Source organism: Phyllopteryx taeniolatus, chromosome 1 (genome assembly GCF_024500385.1).
Source record: "Phyllopteryx taeniolatus isolate TA_2022b chromosome 1, UOR_Ptae_1.2, whole genome shotgun sequence".
NCBI classification, from domain to species: domain Eukaryota; kingdom Metazoa; phylum Chordata; class Actinopteri; order Syngnathiformes; family Syngnathidae; genus Phyllopteryx; species Phyllopteryx taeniolatus.
Genome location: NC_084502.1, coordinates 21,617,299 through 21,635,646, shown reverse-complemented (window position 1 = coordinate 21,635,646; position 18,348 = coordinate 21,617,299). Strand labels below are relative to the sequence as shown.

The 18,348-nt window shown below is 39.8% G+C and overlaps 1 protein-coding gene across 3 annotated transcripts in view; it reads right to left on the bottom strand.

Moving 5' to 3' along the window:
- Nucleotides 1–18,348, bottom strand: part of prkar2aa (protein kinase, cAMP-dependent, regulatory, type II, alpha A) — a 64,037-nt gene that overhangs the window by 35,444 nt on the left and 10,245 nt on the right. For all 3 annotated transcript variants that reach the window (XM_061780736.1, XM_061780729.1, XM_061780720.1), the window contains exon 3: nt 4,160–4,195. In XM_061780736.1, coding sequence (XP_061636720.1) covers nt 4,160–4,195 — 36 coding nt within the window. The remainder of the gene's footprint in view (nt 1–4,159; nt 4,196–18,348) is intronic.

Sequence of the window (18,348 nt, the reverse complement as noted above, 5' to 3'; positions counted from 1 at the left end):
GGGGACTTTAACAATGCTGACCCCAAGGCTGTGTTTCCTAAACTGTACTCAAACATAGACTTTCCAACACAGGGAAATAACACTCTGGACACTGTTTTTACCCACCTGAGGGGGGCCTACAAGGCCCTTCCCCTCCTTAATCTCGCGCCTCAGACCATCTCATTGTTATACTAATACCAGCTTACAGACCATTGGTTAAAGTCTCCCAACCAGTTAGGAAACAGGTACGAGTGTGGCCAGAAGGGTTCCTTGAGGCACTTAAAGACTGTTTTGCCACCACAGATGAGACCGTGTTCAAACAGGCTGCCACCAACAACCATCACAGACCTTCAGGAGTACACAGAGACTGTGATTGCCTATATCAGCAAGTGCATGGATGATGTCACCACCACTAAGTCCATCAATGTCCGTGCCAATCAGAAGCCATGGCTGTTGGGGGATGTCTACAGACTATTGAAGGTCTGCAATGCGGCTTTTAGGTCTGAGGATGAGGAGGGCCTGACGACCGCCAGGGCCAATCTGTCCTGTGGCCTCAGGGAGGTCAAGAGAGAGTACTCCAGGAAAATCGCCCACCGCTTCAGTGACAGCAGTGACACCAGGAGTCTGTGGCGAGGTATTCAGACCATTACGGACTATAAACCCTCACCACAGAACTGCGACAGCTCCACCTCCCAGCTAAATGAGCTGAATCACTGCTTTGTGGCTGCAAACTCGGGTCTAAATGAATACAGGCCTGTCGCCTTGACACCTGTGGTCATGAAGTCCTTTGAACGTCTCGTGCTGGACCACCTCAAGAGCGTCACAAGGTCTCCTGCTGGACCCCCTGAAGTTTGCCTACCGAGCGAACAGGTCTGGAGATGATGCAGTCAACATGGGACTGCACTTCATCCTTGAACACCTCGACAGTGAAGGGACCTATGCGAGGATCCTGTTCGTGGACTTCAGCTCAGCGTTCAACACCATCATCCCTGAAGTCCTTTCCTCCAAGCTTCTCAGCGTCTCGCCTGCCATCTGCCAATGGATTTACAGCTTCCTGATGGGCAGGACACAGCAGGTGAGGCTGGGGGAGGCCACCTCATCCACACGCAGCATCAGCACTGGGGCGCCCAAGGTTGTGTCCTCTCTCCGCTGCTCTTCTCTCTCTACACGAACGACTGCACCTCAGCGCACCCGGCTGTCAAACTCCTGAAGTTTGCAGATGACATCACTGTCATCGGCCTCATCAAGGACGGTGACGAGTCTGCATATCGACAGGAAGTGGAACGGCTGTAGCTGTGGTGCGGCCGACACAACCTGGAGCTGAACACGCTCAAGACTGTAAAGATGATCGTGGACTTCAGGAGGCATCGTTCGCCACAGCTGCCCCTCACGCTGTCCAGCTGCCTTGTGTCAACTGTCGAGACCTTCAAATTCCTGGGAATTACAGTCTCTCAGGACCTGTAATGGGCGACCAACATCAACTCCGTCCTCTTAAGGCCCAGCAGAGGATGTACTTCCTGCGGCTTCTGAGAAAGCACGGCCTGCCACAGGAGCTGCTGAGGCAGTTCTACACAGCAGTCATCAAATTACTCCTGTGTTCTTTCATCACAGTCTGGTTTGGGGCTGCTACAAAAAAGGACAAACTCCGACTGCAACGGACAAATCAAAACTGCTGAAAGGATTGTTGGTACCCCCCTACCCACCCTTGAGGACTTGCACGCTGCCAGAACTAAGACAAGAGCGTGCAAAATCCTCTCAGACCCTCCACATCCCGGTCACCAACTCTTCCAGCTCCTTCCCTCAGGTAGGCGCTACCGATCAATGCAAACTAGAACTCGCAGACATTCCAACAGCTTCTTCCCTCTTGCAATCAACTTCTTAAACACCTAACCTACAATTCCATTACAAAATGCTGGCATTTTTTTGTCTTGAGTTTGTTGTCAAATTTCTGTGGGGCCAAATATACATTACTCGTGCACTCACTGTAGTAGTTTCGCCACGCTCCACTATTTGCATATGTTGTTGACTAATACTGGCCACTCATGCCAGAGTAGCATCTGCTCCATTTGCACACTGATTGAGGAGTATTAGCAACATTTGCACAATCAACATTGTCCCAAATTATCGCACTACTCGCTTGAAGTCTCGGCGCCCTTTGCACCATGGTCATTGCACCGGACTATCGCAATATTAGTCTTTAGAACTGCTCTAAGTGCTAGGACTCTTTTTGCACAATTGTCAAAAAATAAAAAATAAATTACAAAAAAAAAAATTTAAATATGTACCGGCATTACCAGATAACTAGCAACCCTTTATTGCTCAGTGAGTGTTTTTTGTCAATGTCTTTATGTCTCAAAAGTGTTCTCTGTCAATTGACTGTCTGTTGTCGTACTAGAGCGGCTCCAACTACCGTTGACAAATTCCTTGTGTTTTTTGGACATACTTGGCAAATAAAGATGATTCTGATTCTGCTGATATTTTTTTTGTATATAATTTTGATGATTATAGCTTACAGCAGATGAAAACCCAAAATTAACCATGTCTAAAAACTACAATATTATGTAACAATCAAGAAACAATAAAAAATATTTTTTAAAGTAGAAATTAGACAGGAATTTGCTCTTTGCAAAGTATTTTCCAAAGTGTTTAATAAATCTATGTAATGTATGAGTGCTGAGTTAAATGAACATTTCCACCATATTCTAATTTATTGACATGTAGCTGTAAAATAACCATCATTTTTAGCAGACTTTACACTGATCTGATCGGCTTGATCGGTGTGAGCCGATTATTAGCATTTTATGCTGATCGGCTTTGTCATAATTCGCAGATCGCTTTGCAAAAGACATTTAGTCCGCGTCGTCATCGTGTACAGTATATTTGAAGCCAAATATTAGCAAGCTAATGCTAGCACTACTTGACGTGGTGCATGACTAGCCGCTTGAAGCACTTCATCAAGATTGGAGTGAGGGCTACCAGACGGTAGTCATTGAGGCAGGAAGCAGACGACTTCTTCGGGACCGGGATGATGGCGGTAGCTTTGAAGCATCATCTTTATTTGCCAAGTATGTCCAAAAAACACAAGGAACTTGTCTCCGGTAGTTGGAGCCGCTCTAGTACGACAACAGACAGTCAATTGACAGAGAACACTTTTGAGATATAAAGACATTGACAAAAAAACAATCACTGAGCAATAAAGGGTTAATAGTTATCTGGTAATGCCGGTACATTTTTTATTTTTTGACAATTGTGCAAAAGATGCAGAGTCCTCTAGCACTTAGAGCAGTTCGAATGACTAATATTGCAATAGTCCGGTGCAATGACCATTGTGCAAAGGGCGCCGAGACTTCAAGGAGTGTATGCAGTGCATATCTATAATGTTAGTTTCACATTTCACTATCAAACTAAATTAAGCCTTTGACACTATTATAATTTAATTTCGAAATACTTTCCAGTACCCCTAAAGATGGGGGTACAATGGACACTTTCATACTCGCGGTTTGACACCCGAGGATTCACCTATTAGGATTTTTTTTCCCAATAATTTTTTTTTCTTTTTGTCTCTTCTTTTTTTGGGTGGGACCAACCCCCCCCCAAAAAAAATCACTCTTTGGCTGTTCATCCACGCTTAAGCAACAATTTTGGGGGGTTTAAGAATAAAAATAATATATATTTTTTTCCCAATGCAATTATGATCCAGGGATTTTTGCTATTCGCGGTCCGGTCCGGCCCAGTCCCTATTCCCCGCGAATAACTGGGGTCCACTGTACTTTGCATAAAATGGCAAACAAATGTTTTTTGGTAGAATCTCTTAAATTGAATTGATCATTTTGAACCCCTTGTGATGCTGTATAAAGGCAAAAATCCCCAAAACTATCACTGGCCAAATACTTCCGGACCTAATTTTAATAAGGCTGCGCAGACTGACAAAGCCTACGCAGGAGACTCATTGTAACAAATCCGAGGTAAGTGAAGGAGGCCGTCAGTCTATCTGATACTTTTGTTTGACATGCATGGTCAACACAATAATGTGCGCACACCGCAAAAGCGCCTGTTACCCAGCAAGGTATGCAATATCATACTCAGTGTGAATATCCCTTAAGGGACATGACGTCAAAGATATAATAGTGAACACACAGACACAAACACACACACACACACACACACACAAGAATCTCACCTGACACTCTTCTGTTGAATCTGCTTGGTGGTGGGGCTGCAAACAGACAAGAATGGGGAGAGGGAAATGAACATCATTGTTTACACAATCAAGACATTTTTGTGATGGTTGTTTTTTTAACAACATACAATGTAATTTCATTGAAAAACAATCAGATTAAAAAAGGCATACAATTAGAATGACCAGCTACAGAGAAAGATGCAAATAAAACGAGAATGTCAAACAGGCAGATGTGGAGAAAAAGACCTGTCAAAAAAGGTCTTAGTGGTGGCAACGTGCTGTGACAGCAACACCTAATTTTGCTAAAAAATAAATAAAATAAAAAAAAAACACAGACATAATTTTTAAATGGTTTAACAATCTCATTTAGCAGATTAAATTCACACTCGATAGGACACCTACCCCCACCCCATGACCATGTACGGAATAAGTGCTATAGAATATTGATGGGTGGAAAACTATCACACTCAATAATCATTGTTGACAGTGGACAGACGACTGGACTGTGGGGGACTTGTATGGCCTTGGAGCAGTTTAATACATTTTAGACATTGAGTTTTAGAGTTATGGAACAACAACCATGGGTGTGAACAGAGATCCCCACGGTGGCAGGCTGGGTTCTTAAAAATTCAGTCACAGCACTTGCTGACCAAGGGCAAGAGTCCATTACTTGAGGAAACACTGCAAATTTGCAGCTTGTAACTTCAGTGCTGCACCCTTGACCATAGTATTCATCACAGTGCCTGAAGCAGAAACTGCTAGATATGAATATGAATCAGGAATACCGTAATTTCTCGTGAATAACGTGCACATTTCTCCCAAAATATTTTCCATAGATATAGATAGATAATAGATATTTTCGATAGAGCATTATATATAGAAATAAATAGATATAGATAGATAATAGATGTTTTCGATAGAGCATTATATATAGAAATAAATAAAATAATTAAAAAATGGAAATCACATTGTATAGTTGTATAAAGGTACCTAAGGGTTGCGAAAAAGGTATACACTTACATTCCAATATGCTATCCAATGTCTAATGTTACACATTTATATGTATTACGGTAATGTGCGCCGCCAAGCTGAGATTTCTGATCTGCTCGCAGCAGTTTGCCATGTTACCATCGTTAGCGTAGCATATTTGTTTCTACTGCACAAAACAGCAGAAACGACTACCCCTGAGTTTGTTTTAACTTCAACTAAGATAGAAAATGGCGACTAAAAGGGCTAGTTACGCAGCCGCTTTTAAAAGGGTTTTAAAATCACCGCTGCCAAAGACGTGGGAAACCGCAAAGCAGCGCGGCAGTTCAAAGTGGGCGAATCGAACGTGAGATTGTGGAGGAAAACGAAGGAGAAAATCTTACAGCAAAAAGCACATGCAATAGCTTTGGGACGTGGGAAAGTCGTGCAGTTCCCAGAGATGGAGGAAGAGCTGCTGCAGATTGTAGCCGAACGGAGGGCAAATGGCTGCGCTATCAGCACTGTCGAACTTCGTCTCAAAGCTCTAACAATGAGGAATAAAGGTAACCAAGACTTCAGGGCATCTGCAAACTGGTGCTACTTATTTATGAGGAGGTACAACCTCTCTGTTAGGTGCAGAACAACAATTGCACGTCTTCCAGCCGATGAGGATAAATTGACGAAATACCAGCAGTTCATCATTCGGCTGAGAAAGCAGTGAGAATACGAAATTGGCTGCATAGCAAATGCCGATCAAACACCCCTCACCTTTGATCTGGCAAGCACTCAAACAATCAATCAGAAAGGTGGAAAAACAGCGAGGATAAAGTATACTGGGAATGAAAAAAACCATTTTACTGTAATGCTTGGCACGTATGGAGATGGGACTAAGATGAAGCCATACATAATCTTTAAACGAAAAACTCTCCCCAACAATTGCCAGTGGCCAACGGGCGTGATAGTGAGAAGTCACCCAAAAGGGTGGATGGATGAGGCGTTTACTAAGGACTGAATGTCAGTCTGGTGTCACCACTAGTGACTCTCTCGCAAAATCCTGGTGCTGGATGCCTTTTGGCCATTGCATGCCAGCCATCAAACAAATCCCAAAAGAAAATAAAACTAACTTGTTTATCATTCGTGGTGGCATGACTGCGCCGTTGCAGGTAAGGGACATATCGTGCAATCACCCTTTTAAAAAGCACATGCAGAAGAAATTGAATGAGTGGATGACTTCGGGGACTCATACAGTCACTGCAGGTGGCAATGTAAGAAGGGTAAGCTTTTTTTTTTTTATTATTATTATTTTTTTTTTTTTACATCAAGCGTGGCCCACTTATTTCCGTTACATCAGCACATGGACAATTATTATTATTACCGGGTATTATTTTTATTATTATTAATAATACTTATTGTGACACAGACAATTCTTTTAAAAACTTACCAAAATAAAAATATAAACTTATCATAATAAAAATACAGATAATTCATAATGTTATGAGCATATGGATAGCAGCAAATCGATGGTGCACATTTTACATAGGTAGAAGGGTTTTCCTGATTTTTTTTTTAGGTCAACTTTGGGGGTGCGCATTATACACAAGAAATTACGGTAATTAAGAGGCCAATCATAGGAGTATGCATTAAGTGAACTACTCCACAGCACGCGTGCGTGTAAATACTTGTTGATTAACACACATTGTGGGTAAGCGAACAGCTGCTTGATAATGCAGAGATTATTGCAAGCATGTGGGGGCATGGCTCTCTGCTGCGACACGTCACATCAACACATTAAGAGTGTGCTGCTACCGTATAACCATCCTGTCAGAGCCCATTAGATCTGGACTGTGAAGCTGAGGGACTGGAAGATCATCACACATACATGACACTTTCCTCACTCACCTGAAGAGATGGATGGAGTCTCACACTCCTTTCTACTATTCTTCAAAATGGTCACTATTACTCGACACCTAAGAGGCAAAATAGATTCACCTTCTTCGTGGCAACCATTAAAGCACCTGTAAGGGGTTGCGTTGTGGGTTGAGTGAGACTTTCCCCACGAGGATCATTCAAAGTGTAGTTATTTTAATTGATTGAATTAGGGGGGAAATGAGTGGATCATGCATTTCAAAATAATGAGAGAGTTCAACACTGACCTAGTATAATTTCAAATCCTGCTGTCAACATTACACACTCTGTCTTCAAGAATGAAATTTTGCCAAAATCCTGCTAACCGACAAACAAACTAACGACTGTGAAAACAAAGGTTTTTACATTTGGCGGAGATCAAAATAAAGACTTGTACGGACGATATATCCTTTTAGATCATATGTTGGAGTACAGAATATACCGTTACTGTGAATAAGTGCTCTGTCTATTGTTGAGTGTCAAAATGTGAATGAATACTAAAGAATAACATAATCCAACACTGAGGCATACATTTCTGCAGGAAAAAATTTATCGCTGACACTTCAAGTCATAGATAGGAACCTACGAAAATGAAAGTCACCTGACTACCATCATGTTCAGGCCTGGCATTGAACATACATTGTATATTGTAACTAACCGTAATTGAAATATTTTTGCTCACGTGTGTTCAGTTGTGTAGGTGTATGTGTCTGCGTGTGCAAAGTGTGAAGTGTTCTCCCAGCAGTCGTGTTTGTTTGGTGGTGGGGCGATGCTGGTGGCTGTATTAAGTGTAAGCGTGAAGTTGCCTTGGCAACCTAACACAAAGAGGATCTCATTGCCATAACAACACTACCCCTGTCACCCTCCCCTCATCTCTTCTCTGCGACATCTAACTCCCTTCTCCAATATCTACCACGTAACGTGGCAATTCGTCCCTCCTTTTCCCACTTTCTCCTCACCACAAACCCTCACACAAGCTTTCACTAGCTCTCCCCCTCCCGCAATGTAGACTCACAATGTGCCATATCAGAACTGTTAGATTGAAAGGAAATGAAGGAGCTAAAAAAGGGAGGTGGCAGGGGGGTTAACACAGATGGTGAAACAAATGACTGACCAGAAGGTTTAACAAAGAGAGATCTCTGGAAATGTGACAAATATGGTAGTTGATAGCATTAAATTGGCAGACAAGAAAAAAGATTTTCAAAAAGGATCCAAAGTTGTATAGCATGAAAATATTGAAGGCATGTTTTCAAAGAAAAACACTATAATGAAGGATGAAGGAATAACTACAGGATGAAAGCAAATGGTAATAAAAATCTACTCCAATATACAGTACTATGTGTGATTATTAGAAAAGGAAGAAATAAAGTCTAAGAAGAAAAAAAAAAACATTCATTTATAACTTATTGTAAGAATTTTATTTTTAAAGCAAACCTCTCGTAGAGTTGGCAATATGACCTAAAACTCATATCACTGTATAAATTGAATACCTTCACAGTAACGGTACTGTATATCGTAATATAAACTTAAGCGTAAGAATTATGAGTATATAAGTATTTTTGAATGGGTTGTATAGTTCTTTAGCAGAGCTAAATTGATTTTTTTTTTTTTTTAAAACAGATAATGTATTTTTGAGAACATTTGTGTAGATATCAAAACTCAAAATTCTGTACTCTACAGTGCAAACAAACAATTAAAATTGCTGATATTGTAAGTATTTACCATAACATACAGTCAGGTCAATATATATTGGGACACTGACAATTCTCATCTTTTTGGCTCTAAACAACACCACAATGGATTTGAAATGACAAGATTTCCCGGACTTAAATTTAATCGAGCATCTCTGGAAATACCTAAAAATGACTGTCCAACGACGCTACCCATCCAACCTGACTGATCTTGAGAGGATCTGCAGAGAAGAATGGGAGAAAATGCCCCAAAACAGGTGTGCCAAGCTCGTAGAGACATACCAAAGAAGACTTAAGGCTGTGATTGCTGCCAAAGGTGCTTCAACAAAATATTAAGCCAAGGGTATGAATACTTATGTACCTATTATGTTTAAATGTTTACATTTTTAATAAATTTGGACAACTGTCTGAATTATTTTTTACTTTGTCATTATGGGATATTTTATATCGATTTTTTAAAAAGAAAGTTATACTCAAATCAGCTTTAGAATAAGTCTAATACAGCAAAAGGTGAAAAAAGTGAAGGGGTGTGAATACTTTCTGCTGGCACTGTACAATTAGATACAATTAATATAATATGATGCATTCCTTTGTAGGCCTGATCAATCTGGGACCTATGTGTAATGGTGGGGCGTTGTAGGGGCGTGGTTGTATGATTGTGTGTGTGAGAGAGAGAGAGAGAAAGAGAGAGAGACAGTTAGAGCGAAAAACCATGGATAAATACAGTTTACGCTAAAAAAAGAGTTTTGCTCACACCAAAAAGGATGACCCTATGACAACGAAAGCCGTCTAACACTAGTCGCATCGAGCGTTCGAAGGCCCGAAATCGCAACTAGATCACAGTCCACTGTCGATGGAGATTCGGACTCTGACTACAATGAGGCTGAGCCGGGTTATCATCTGGGAGCAGCAGCGTCCTCCATGAGCCCCCAAAAAGTCATGGAAGAGCTAAGAACTTGCTAACTTCAAAGCTAATGTCCATAGCCTAAGCGGTTACTATGGTTCCCGCTTAGGCTATACCACACAAATAATCACGACAGTTTGTCCTACGATACTACACGTTTACAAACCATGCATCTTGTAGAGAAAAACATGGAGCATCGATAGCTACATGAATTGGATATACATATATTCTTTATTATTGTTCTGTTATTTATAGAAAGTCCAGAAAAATGCATTTTCAGACAATGTGATGTGTGTAATGTGGATTTTTTTTTTTACGTTTCCTCATCGCACTGTAGCAACAACAAATATTTTGTGGTAATTTTACATATTTCTATAAATTGCAGTTGGTGCAAGCAGCAGCAGATGAACTCCCACACCTATTGGAAAGAAAGTATTTTTCTCCACTTCACACTGCAGCAATAATGTTTAATTTTTAGGCTAATTGTTTATTTTTTATCATTTACAGGAGGTGCATCAAGCAGCTACAATGACTTCGAACCCACAAAATTCCCATTCATGGCAAAACTCCTAGGCGCTGCTACGGACCTGGACTCTGACCAGCCAGCAGACTTCCTGAACCTGTTCCTGACAAGGGAGCTGCTTCAACACAATATGAATGAAACAAACCACTTCGCTCAGGATTTCTTAGAACCACAAACCAGCAGTCTGCCACACAGCAGAGGAAATGCATGGAAACTGCTCACAGTTTAGGAGTTCAAAATATTTTTGGGACTCGATTACATTACAGGATTTAAATTTAAAAAAAAAAAAATTAAAAAATTAAAAAAATTTAAAAAAAACTCAAAAACTTGTAATCTGGTATTTTGCAATCAAAATACCCTTTTTTGTTTTGTTACATAGTAAGAAAACAGATATTTGAACTATCAAAAGAAAAAAAATTGCAAAGTGAAAGTTCTGCTTGAAATGCATTGTTTCACAAAAAACTTTTTTTCTTGGAAACAAGTATTTTCAAGAAACTTAATGTTTTTAACTGCAGTTTACTAAAGAACGGTATAAGGTAGAAATGTAATTCCTGAGGAAAGCAGAGGGTTAAATCTTTCTTTTGGTGGTTTCCATGCTTCTCTAGCTATAGAACGCAATTTTCTGTAGGCCTTCAAAAATCAGTCAAAATTGTCAAAAATGGTTCAGATTCAGAAGTGAGTGACAGAACGCTATAGCAGTTCCGTTTCCGCTCACAGTGGCGGCCAAGCTCAAAGAACGAATCATTTGATTAACGGATTCACTAAACGTATTCAATCTTTGAACGAACAACACTAATGACGCTGCTCCAGCCGGCATAATGGAGTCTCGTCACAGTACACTGTTTTTGTTTGTCTTTGTGTGCATTTTCACTTGGAAACACACTCCATGTTGGGAAAAGCCTACGAACAGCCATCAGGACCTTTTTGGACTACGCAGCAAAAAGACTATTACGGAAGCGAACCAAAGCTGAAAAGCAAAATATACGCAACTGTTAAGTCTCATGTCCACCATTAATATAAGTCTGTCACCTCAGTGTCCCACTTCACTTCATTCACACTGCCACGGGACTCGTACTGTAAACCGACAAGTTGCAACAAATTTATTTATTTACAATTTTATGTACAGTACTGCATGTTTTTAAAAAAACTACATTGCTACCAAAACTCAAGTTCTGCCAAAACTCAGTTCTGTTTGTTGACAAATAAACGTTTTATATTCAAATCACACTAATTGTTTTATTCCAATAATCCCTAACCCCCCACCTATGCTGATATTAAATATAAATTATGCTGCCATTACGTTAATTTAAGTACAGTATTTCTGAAAAGAAAAAAAAGAAAAAGAAAAACAGAATACATGTGAGCACATGCATGCCTTTTGTGATGCTTTGCTTTTATCTGAACAAATGAACATGCGTGTTTCCATTATGTCTTTTAAAATTATATAAAATAAATGACCTGTTTAGTCAGCCACTGCTTGGTGCAGACAAACTTCATATTCACAGTAAAATATTTTTGCAGCTGTATCTCGATTCACTGTGAATTATATACAAAGGTACGGGATGCCAATTACATGAGACTACACATCATGAGTGGTCCAGTGCTACCAAATGAAAAATATAGAGCCCTGTGAGTGTTTTATTTTACATTTTATAGTAATGTATTTGTATGCATGTATGTTTTTATTTTTTTAATTTATGCAATTGCATTTTTTTCATTGAAATATTTTAATTCGTAAGATATTCTTTAAGTGTTCGTTTAACTTTAACCCCCACCTCCGGCCAGCCGCCGGATAGCCACTACCACAAATAGATTCCGGTTCTGTGCGAAACACTGGGAAACGTATCTACTTAAAGTGCTGAATCTTTTTGAATTACATGGATATACTCTGTAACATGTTTTTTTTTCTCCATTTAATCTTCCCCGAGGACCATCAAAGCAAAATGTCAAACTATGTGTCATTTATTAGTCCAACAAATTTGGGTCTGCCAAATGGAAACTAACAGGTCAACAAGACTTTAGGATCATTGAGCAGGCAATGAGAAATATTTGCGGCATAATGGCTTCTTTAGCCAGCCAAATGGATGAATAAAATAGACTCGGGGAGGCAGTGCAACAGATATTACAGACATTTTAAAAACAGTAATAATCATAAAACAGAGTAGAAAGAATATGGAAGATGTGGCTGAGGTGATCTTAAGCAACATTTGAAGTACCGTGGAGTTATATAGAAGACAATTTTATTCTTACTATTAAATGTTTCCGGGCACTGAACTGTTCAGAATCAGAATCATCTTTATTTGCCAAGTATGTCCAAAAAACACACAAGGAATTTGTCTCAGGTAGTTGGAGCCGCTCTAGTACGACAGGCAACATTAAAAAAAGATTTTCATAAAAAGGTCTAATGTGATGTGATGCCATAACATTCCACTCCATATAACACTTAGTTGCAGTTGAAAGGCCTTTAAAAAAAATAATAAAAAATTAACAATGAATAATGTTCAATCGCTGTTTGGTGTGACAAGATGTTTAAATGTATGTGTCAGCCACTGGGATTGAATGGTCACCAGCTGGAAGGGCCTCCAGTCCCCAACGACCCTAAAGGGTAAGACTATAACAAATAAGGGTGGGAGACGTTCTCTCGTGTATTGCATCTTTATCTCTTTCCCAACCACACATTGTTTCTCGTGCTCTCCCCACTCATTCGCCACTGGACACTTAACACACTCATCGACATTCCCAGTGTCTCACTCCACTTGCCACTACACTCTCATGAAAGTTTGCGACCTGAGGAAATAGACATGATTTAATCAATATGACTTGATTTAAGGAACCTCTAGTTGTTATGATACTGCAGCTAGAAAAGAAAGAAGCGCCAAAAAACAGTTGCCTTGGTCGCACATTATCATCATGGGAGTTTATTTAAATGTATTTCATGTGCATGAAAGATTATGAAGTGATAAAGAAAGTGTTTTAAATAATTTCTTAAGCAATGTACACTATATTGTCAAAAGTATTAGCTCCCCTGCCTTGACTCACATAGTCCCCCTCAAAAGTATTTGAATGGCAAGGTCAATTCCTTTGTTTTTGTTGTATACTGAAGACATTTGGGTTTCAGATCAAAAGCTGAATGAGACGAAAGTTCAGAATTCCAGCTTTTATTTCATGGTATTCACAACCCCAATTCCAATGAAGTTGGGACGTTGTGTTAAACATAAATAAAACAGAATACAATGATTTCCAAATCACGTTCGACCTATATTTAATTGAATACACTACAAAGATATTTAATGTTCAAACTGAAACTTTATTGTTTTTAGCAAATAATCATTAACTAAGAATTTTATGGCTGCAACACGTTCCAAAAAAACTGGGACAGGTGGCAAAAATGACTGAGAAAGTTGAGGAATGCTCATCAAACACCTGTTTAACACAACGTCCCAACTTCATTGGAATTGGGGTTGTATATCTAGAGGTGTTAAACAACTCAGGACAGAGCACCTTTTGTTTGAAGCCACCAACTTTTCAAGTGAGCAAAAGTATTGGAACAAATTAAAATAAGTTAAAGTGAGTAACATTTAATATTTTGTGGCAGAATAACAATAACTACATCAAGCCTGAGACCTATTGATTTCAGACTGTTGCATTCTTCATTTGCAATGCTTTCAGTTCGTTTGTTTCTGGGAGTTTCTCCCTTCAGTCTCTTCTTCAGGAGTTAAACGCATGCTCTATTGGGTTAAGATCTGGTGACTGACTTGGCCAGTCTAAGACCTTCCACTTTTCCCCCCTGATGAAGACCTTTGTTGTGTTGGCAGTGAGTTTTGGGTCATTGTCTTATTGCATGATGAAGCTTCTCCCGATTGGTTTGGTTGCATTTTTCTGTAAATTGTCAGGCAAAATGGTTTTGTAGACTTCAGAATTAATTCTGCTGCTACCATCATGAGTTACATCATCAATAAATACTAGTGAGCCAATTCCAGAATCAGAATCATCTTTATTTGCCAAGTATGTCCAAAAAACACACAAGGAATTTGCAGCCATGCAAGCCCAAGCCATGACATTACCTCCACCATGCTTCACAGATGAGCTTGTGTGTTTTGGATCATAAGCAGATCCTTTCTTTCTCCCTACTTTGGCCTTTCCATCACTTTGGTAGAGGTTAAGCTTTGTCTGATCAGTCCATAAAACTTTGTTCCAAATCTTTTGTGGTTCATCTCTGTACTTCTTTGGAAAATTCAATCTGGCCTTCCAATTCTTTTTGCTAATGAGTGGTTTGGATCTTGTGGTGTGGCCTGTATATTTCTTCTCTCAAAGTCTTCTTCCAACAGTGGATTGTGATACCTTCACCCCTGCCGTGTAGAGGTTGGCAGTGATGTCATGACTGTTGTCTTTCGGTGTTTCTTCACAGCTCTCATAATGTTTCTGTCATCCACTGCTGGTGATACCCTTGCTGAGCTATTGGATGTCTGTTGCTCAGTACACTAGAAATTTCTTCAGGACATTCTAATCTGGTCTTGGAGGTCTGCAGACAATTCCTTAGACTTAATTGCTTGGTTTCTGCTCTGATATGCACTACCAACTATGAGACCTTGTATAGACAGGTGTTTGGCATTCCAAATGATGTTCAATCAACTGAATTTACAACAGGTGGACTTTATAAAAGTTGTAGAAGCATCTTAAGGATGATCAGTAGAAATCAGATGCACCCGAACTTAAGTTTGAGTGTCATAGCAAAGGGTGTGAATACTTATGTTCCTATTATGTTTGAATGTTTACATTTTATATAAATTATATAATAATATAAATGTCTGAAAATATGTTTTTACTTTGTCATTATGGGATATTTTATGTAAATTAAAAAAACTATTCTAAAATCAGCTTCAGAATAAGTAACAGCAAAATGTGGAAAACGTGAAGGGGTGTGTATACTTTCTGGTGGCACTGTTGATGTCAATACCATGATATAAAAACTTAAATTCTGAACTTTTGTCTCATTCTTCTTTTGATCTGAAACCCAAATGTCTTCAGTATACAACAAAAACAAAGGAATTGACCTTGCCGTTCCAATACTTTTTGAGGGGACTGTATATTTGTCTAAAAGAACTCTCTCAATATTCTTGCATTTAGCAAATAGGAATAATGCTGGTAATCCTAATTGACGTAAAACAGGATCAATTTGTCTGAATTCATATCAGACATCAGGAGGGAAAGCGTTTGTCTTTTTATACTAAGCCATGACTGTAGTTGCTATTTCTGCTATACGCACCTGGCCTCTCAGGGGCAGTGCGGTGCGATACATGCATAGAGCGGCATATTTACTGCAAAAAGAGTAGTAGAAGAAAGCCGCAATGAAACTTTATTAAACTTGTTTTTTACATATTAGGAAGAATATATGCCTATGAGTATTGTTACATCACCTGTCTTCATGTGTTAGTACAGTGTCCGTGTGTGAATATTCCTTATACGAAGGTAAATTAATTAAATTATTATTAATTTATCACCAAGTGCAAATAAACTAGACTTTACATTGATTTTATCGGCCTTATCGGCATTGGCCGATAATTAGCATTTTATGCTGATCAGCTTTAATGGCATAATTCGCCGATCCGATCGGCTCCGCAAAAGACATTTACTCTGCGTTGCCATCGTCCACAGTACATTTGAATCCAAATGCTAGTTTATTTTTAGCCTTGTTGCGTGTCTTTTGGCGTAGTCCTGCAAATATCTGACGGCCCATAAAGTTATTTCACAGACTCACAGACTGACAGACAGACAGACAGATAGACAGATAGATAGATAGATAGACAGACAGATACATACATACAAAGACAGAGGCAGTGTGGAACAGACAACACGTAATGCCCGGATCAGACTACAAAACAAATTTGCGCTTTCACGATTGCACTATGTCAGACTACTGCAATAAAATCTTGTATTCCGATACCACCGCATCCCGTTTTTTCCAATCACTGGGCTTCATCGTGTCAACGCAAACGCGACCGGATACACTCATTACCATGGCGACGACAACAATAATGGATCGCGGCGTGTGTTTATAAGAACAAAATGGGGGGAAAAGTGTGTTGGTGGTCACCGGTGCTCAGGAGAGGGGACGTTCGTTTAAGGCTTGCTTCAGGTATGTTCACGTACTTTTAATGGGTCACGTACTCCGTGACCCAGTCAAAAAAAATCCACTGCATAATTATAGAGTAGCTGCAATACAGATTGGTAAATAGACTACACTTACATAGCGCTTCATCACCACCATCACAGAGCCCAAAGCGCTTAACAAAGCCTCACTCACATTCTCACACACACACACACACACACATATATATACACACACACACACACACACACTATTGGGCGGCTGCTGCCACGCAAGGGGCTTCCAGGCCCACTGGGAGCAATTCGGGTTTGGTGTCTTGCCCAAGGACACTTCGCCATGCGGACAGTTGGAGCCGGGATTCAAACCGGCGACCCTTCAGTCACTGGACGACCCGTTCTACCAACTGATCCACAGCCGCCCAGATTGCTATTCCCAGAACACATTTCTCAGCGGGGAACATTACATTTCCCCCCGAGCACACAAAAGATAGCTATTTTAAAACAGGTGAGCAGAAAGCAAGCACAAACCAGCAAAGGATCACTGATCGTACTGATAGGCCTGCTCACGTCAAAATCTGTGCACTGGGTGATGCGAATTCATAGCAGAGTTTCAAGTTAACCACTATATTATAGACATTTATAAATGTGAGAAATATTTTAGTTTATATGTTATGCAGTCGTGACAACTGTTATTAAAATTTTGATTTTTATTCTGTAGAACAATTTACACTGAATCTCAACCTGAAGAATGTTAGCCATCACTTGTAGAAGCTTACTTAGCCAAAATGCCTTTTAATTAAAGCCTGAAGCCTTGGATGTGGAAAACGTGCAACTAGTCACTCAGTAAACCAAAATTCAAGTTGAATAAATCAACTGAGGACTATAATACTAGTTATTGTATAACTGCATTCAACAGCAATCTGTCAATTGTGGAGCAATCTCCAGATACCACACAAATATGACTCCCGGACTTCAGGACTCGTGTCCTAAAACATATATTTCAACCCAACCAACTCCTGTACGCCGAGCTTTCTACTTTAATGTGGGCCAGAATATCAACCAGCACAACAAAGAAATCTTTTGGCATTTGCTTCTTCATTCAGTGCTCACGAAGAGGTAAGAGTTGAGGTAGGACAACTCATAACTGCGTCACCATGACAACGCACTGGTCACAATGCTTTGAGCATCTGACAGTTCCTGGCAGAGAAGAGCTTTGCCGTGCTGGAACAACCTCACCCTAATCAACCAAACAGGCTCGGCATGATTTTTTTCCTTATTCCCAAGCTCAAGGGTGTCAAGGAAAGCCGTTTTGAAGACGTGGGCACCAAGATGGCCGTGATGACTGAGCTGAAGTGGATCCAGGCAGTTTATGATGGAGTGGCAGAGAAGGCTGAGAAAGTGCATTAGACTCCAGGGGGATTCATTTGCAGGGGAAATTGTAGTTGAAATTATAAAAATTGACATTCTGTGACACCAGTCCTGAAACTTTTCTTCATCACCTTGTAAGGTGTAACATCAGAATACTCTGAATCAGATATCAGTGCATATTTAGTGGTATGAGCCTCTGGCAATGCTGTGCCATTATTACTGTTGTAGCCACCAACTTCCTCTTTAAACGTCTTGCACTAAAAATCCAATATTCCGGATCACTCTCCTGTCCCAAACTAAAAGAACCTGTTTCTTTGGAGTTCTTAAAAAATGACAAAGAACAATAAGAATAGCACCACTGCTATATTCATTCCAGCACTGAGACTATGGATTGGCATAATCATCAATTAATCAATAAATCTGCCAAATGTGCTGAATTGATTGATTGATTGATTGATTAATCACATTTTGAGGCAAAATATCATCTCAGATGTCATCAGAACATGCAACAGCTGCTATGGGACATACATTCCCACAAACCTCTGCTTGGCAACTCCTCCAGGCTGCATTACACGGCTCAATAAAACACTTGCACCTAAATAGGATTTTAGAACAAATAATAAAGTTTTCATTTTCTGGGATGAAAACATTGTTTGTGTGCTAGTGCAACACAAGTTCTGACCACTAAAAGTAATACGCGACAGAATAGGCTGCAGAAAAAAAA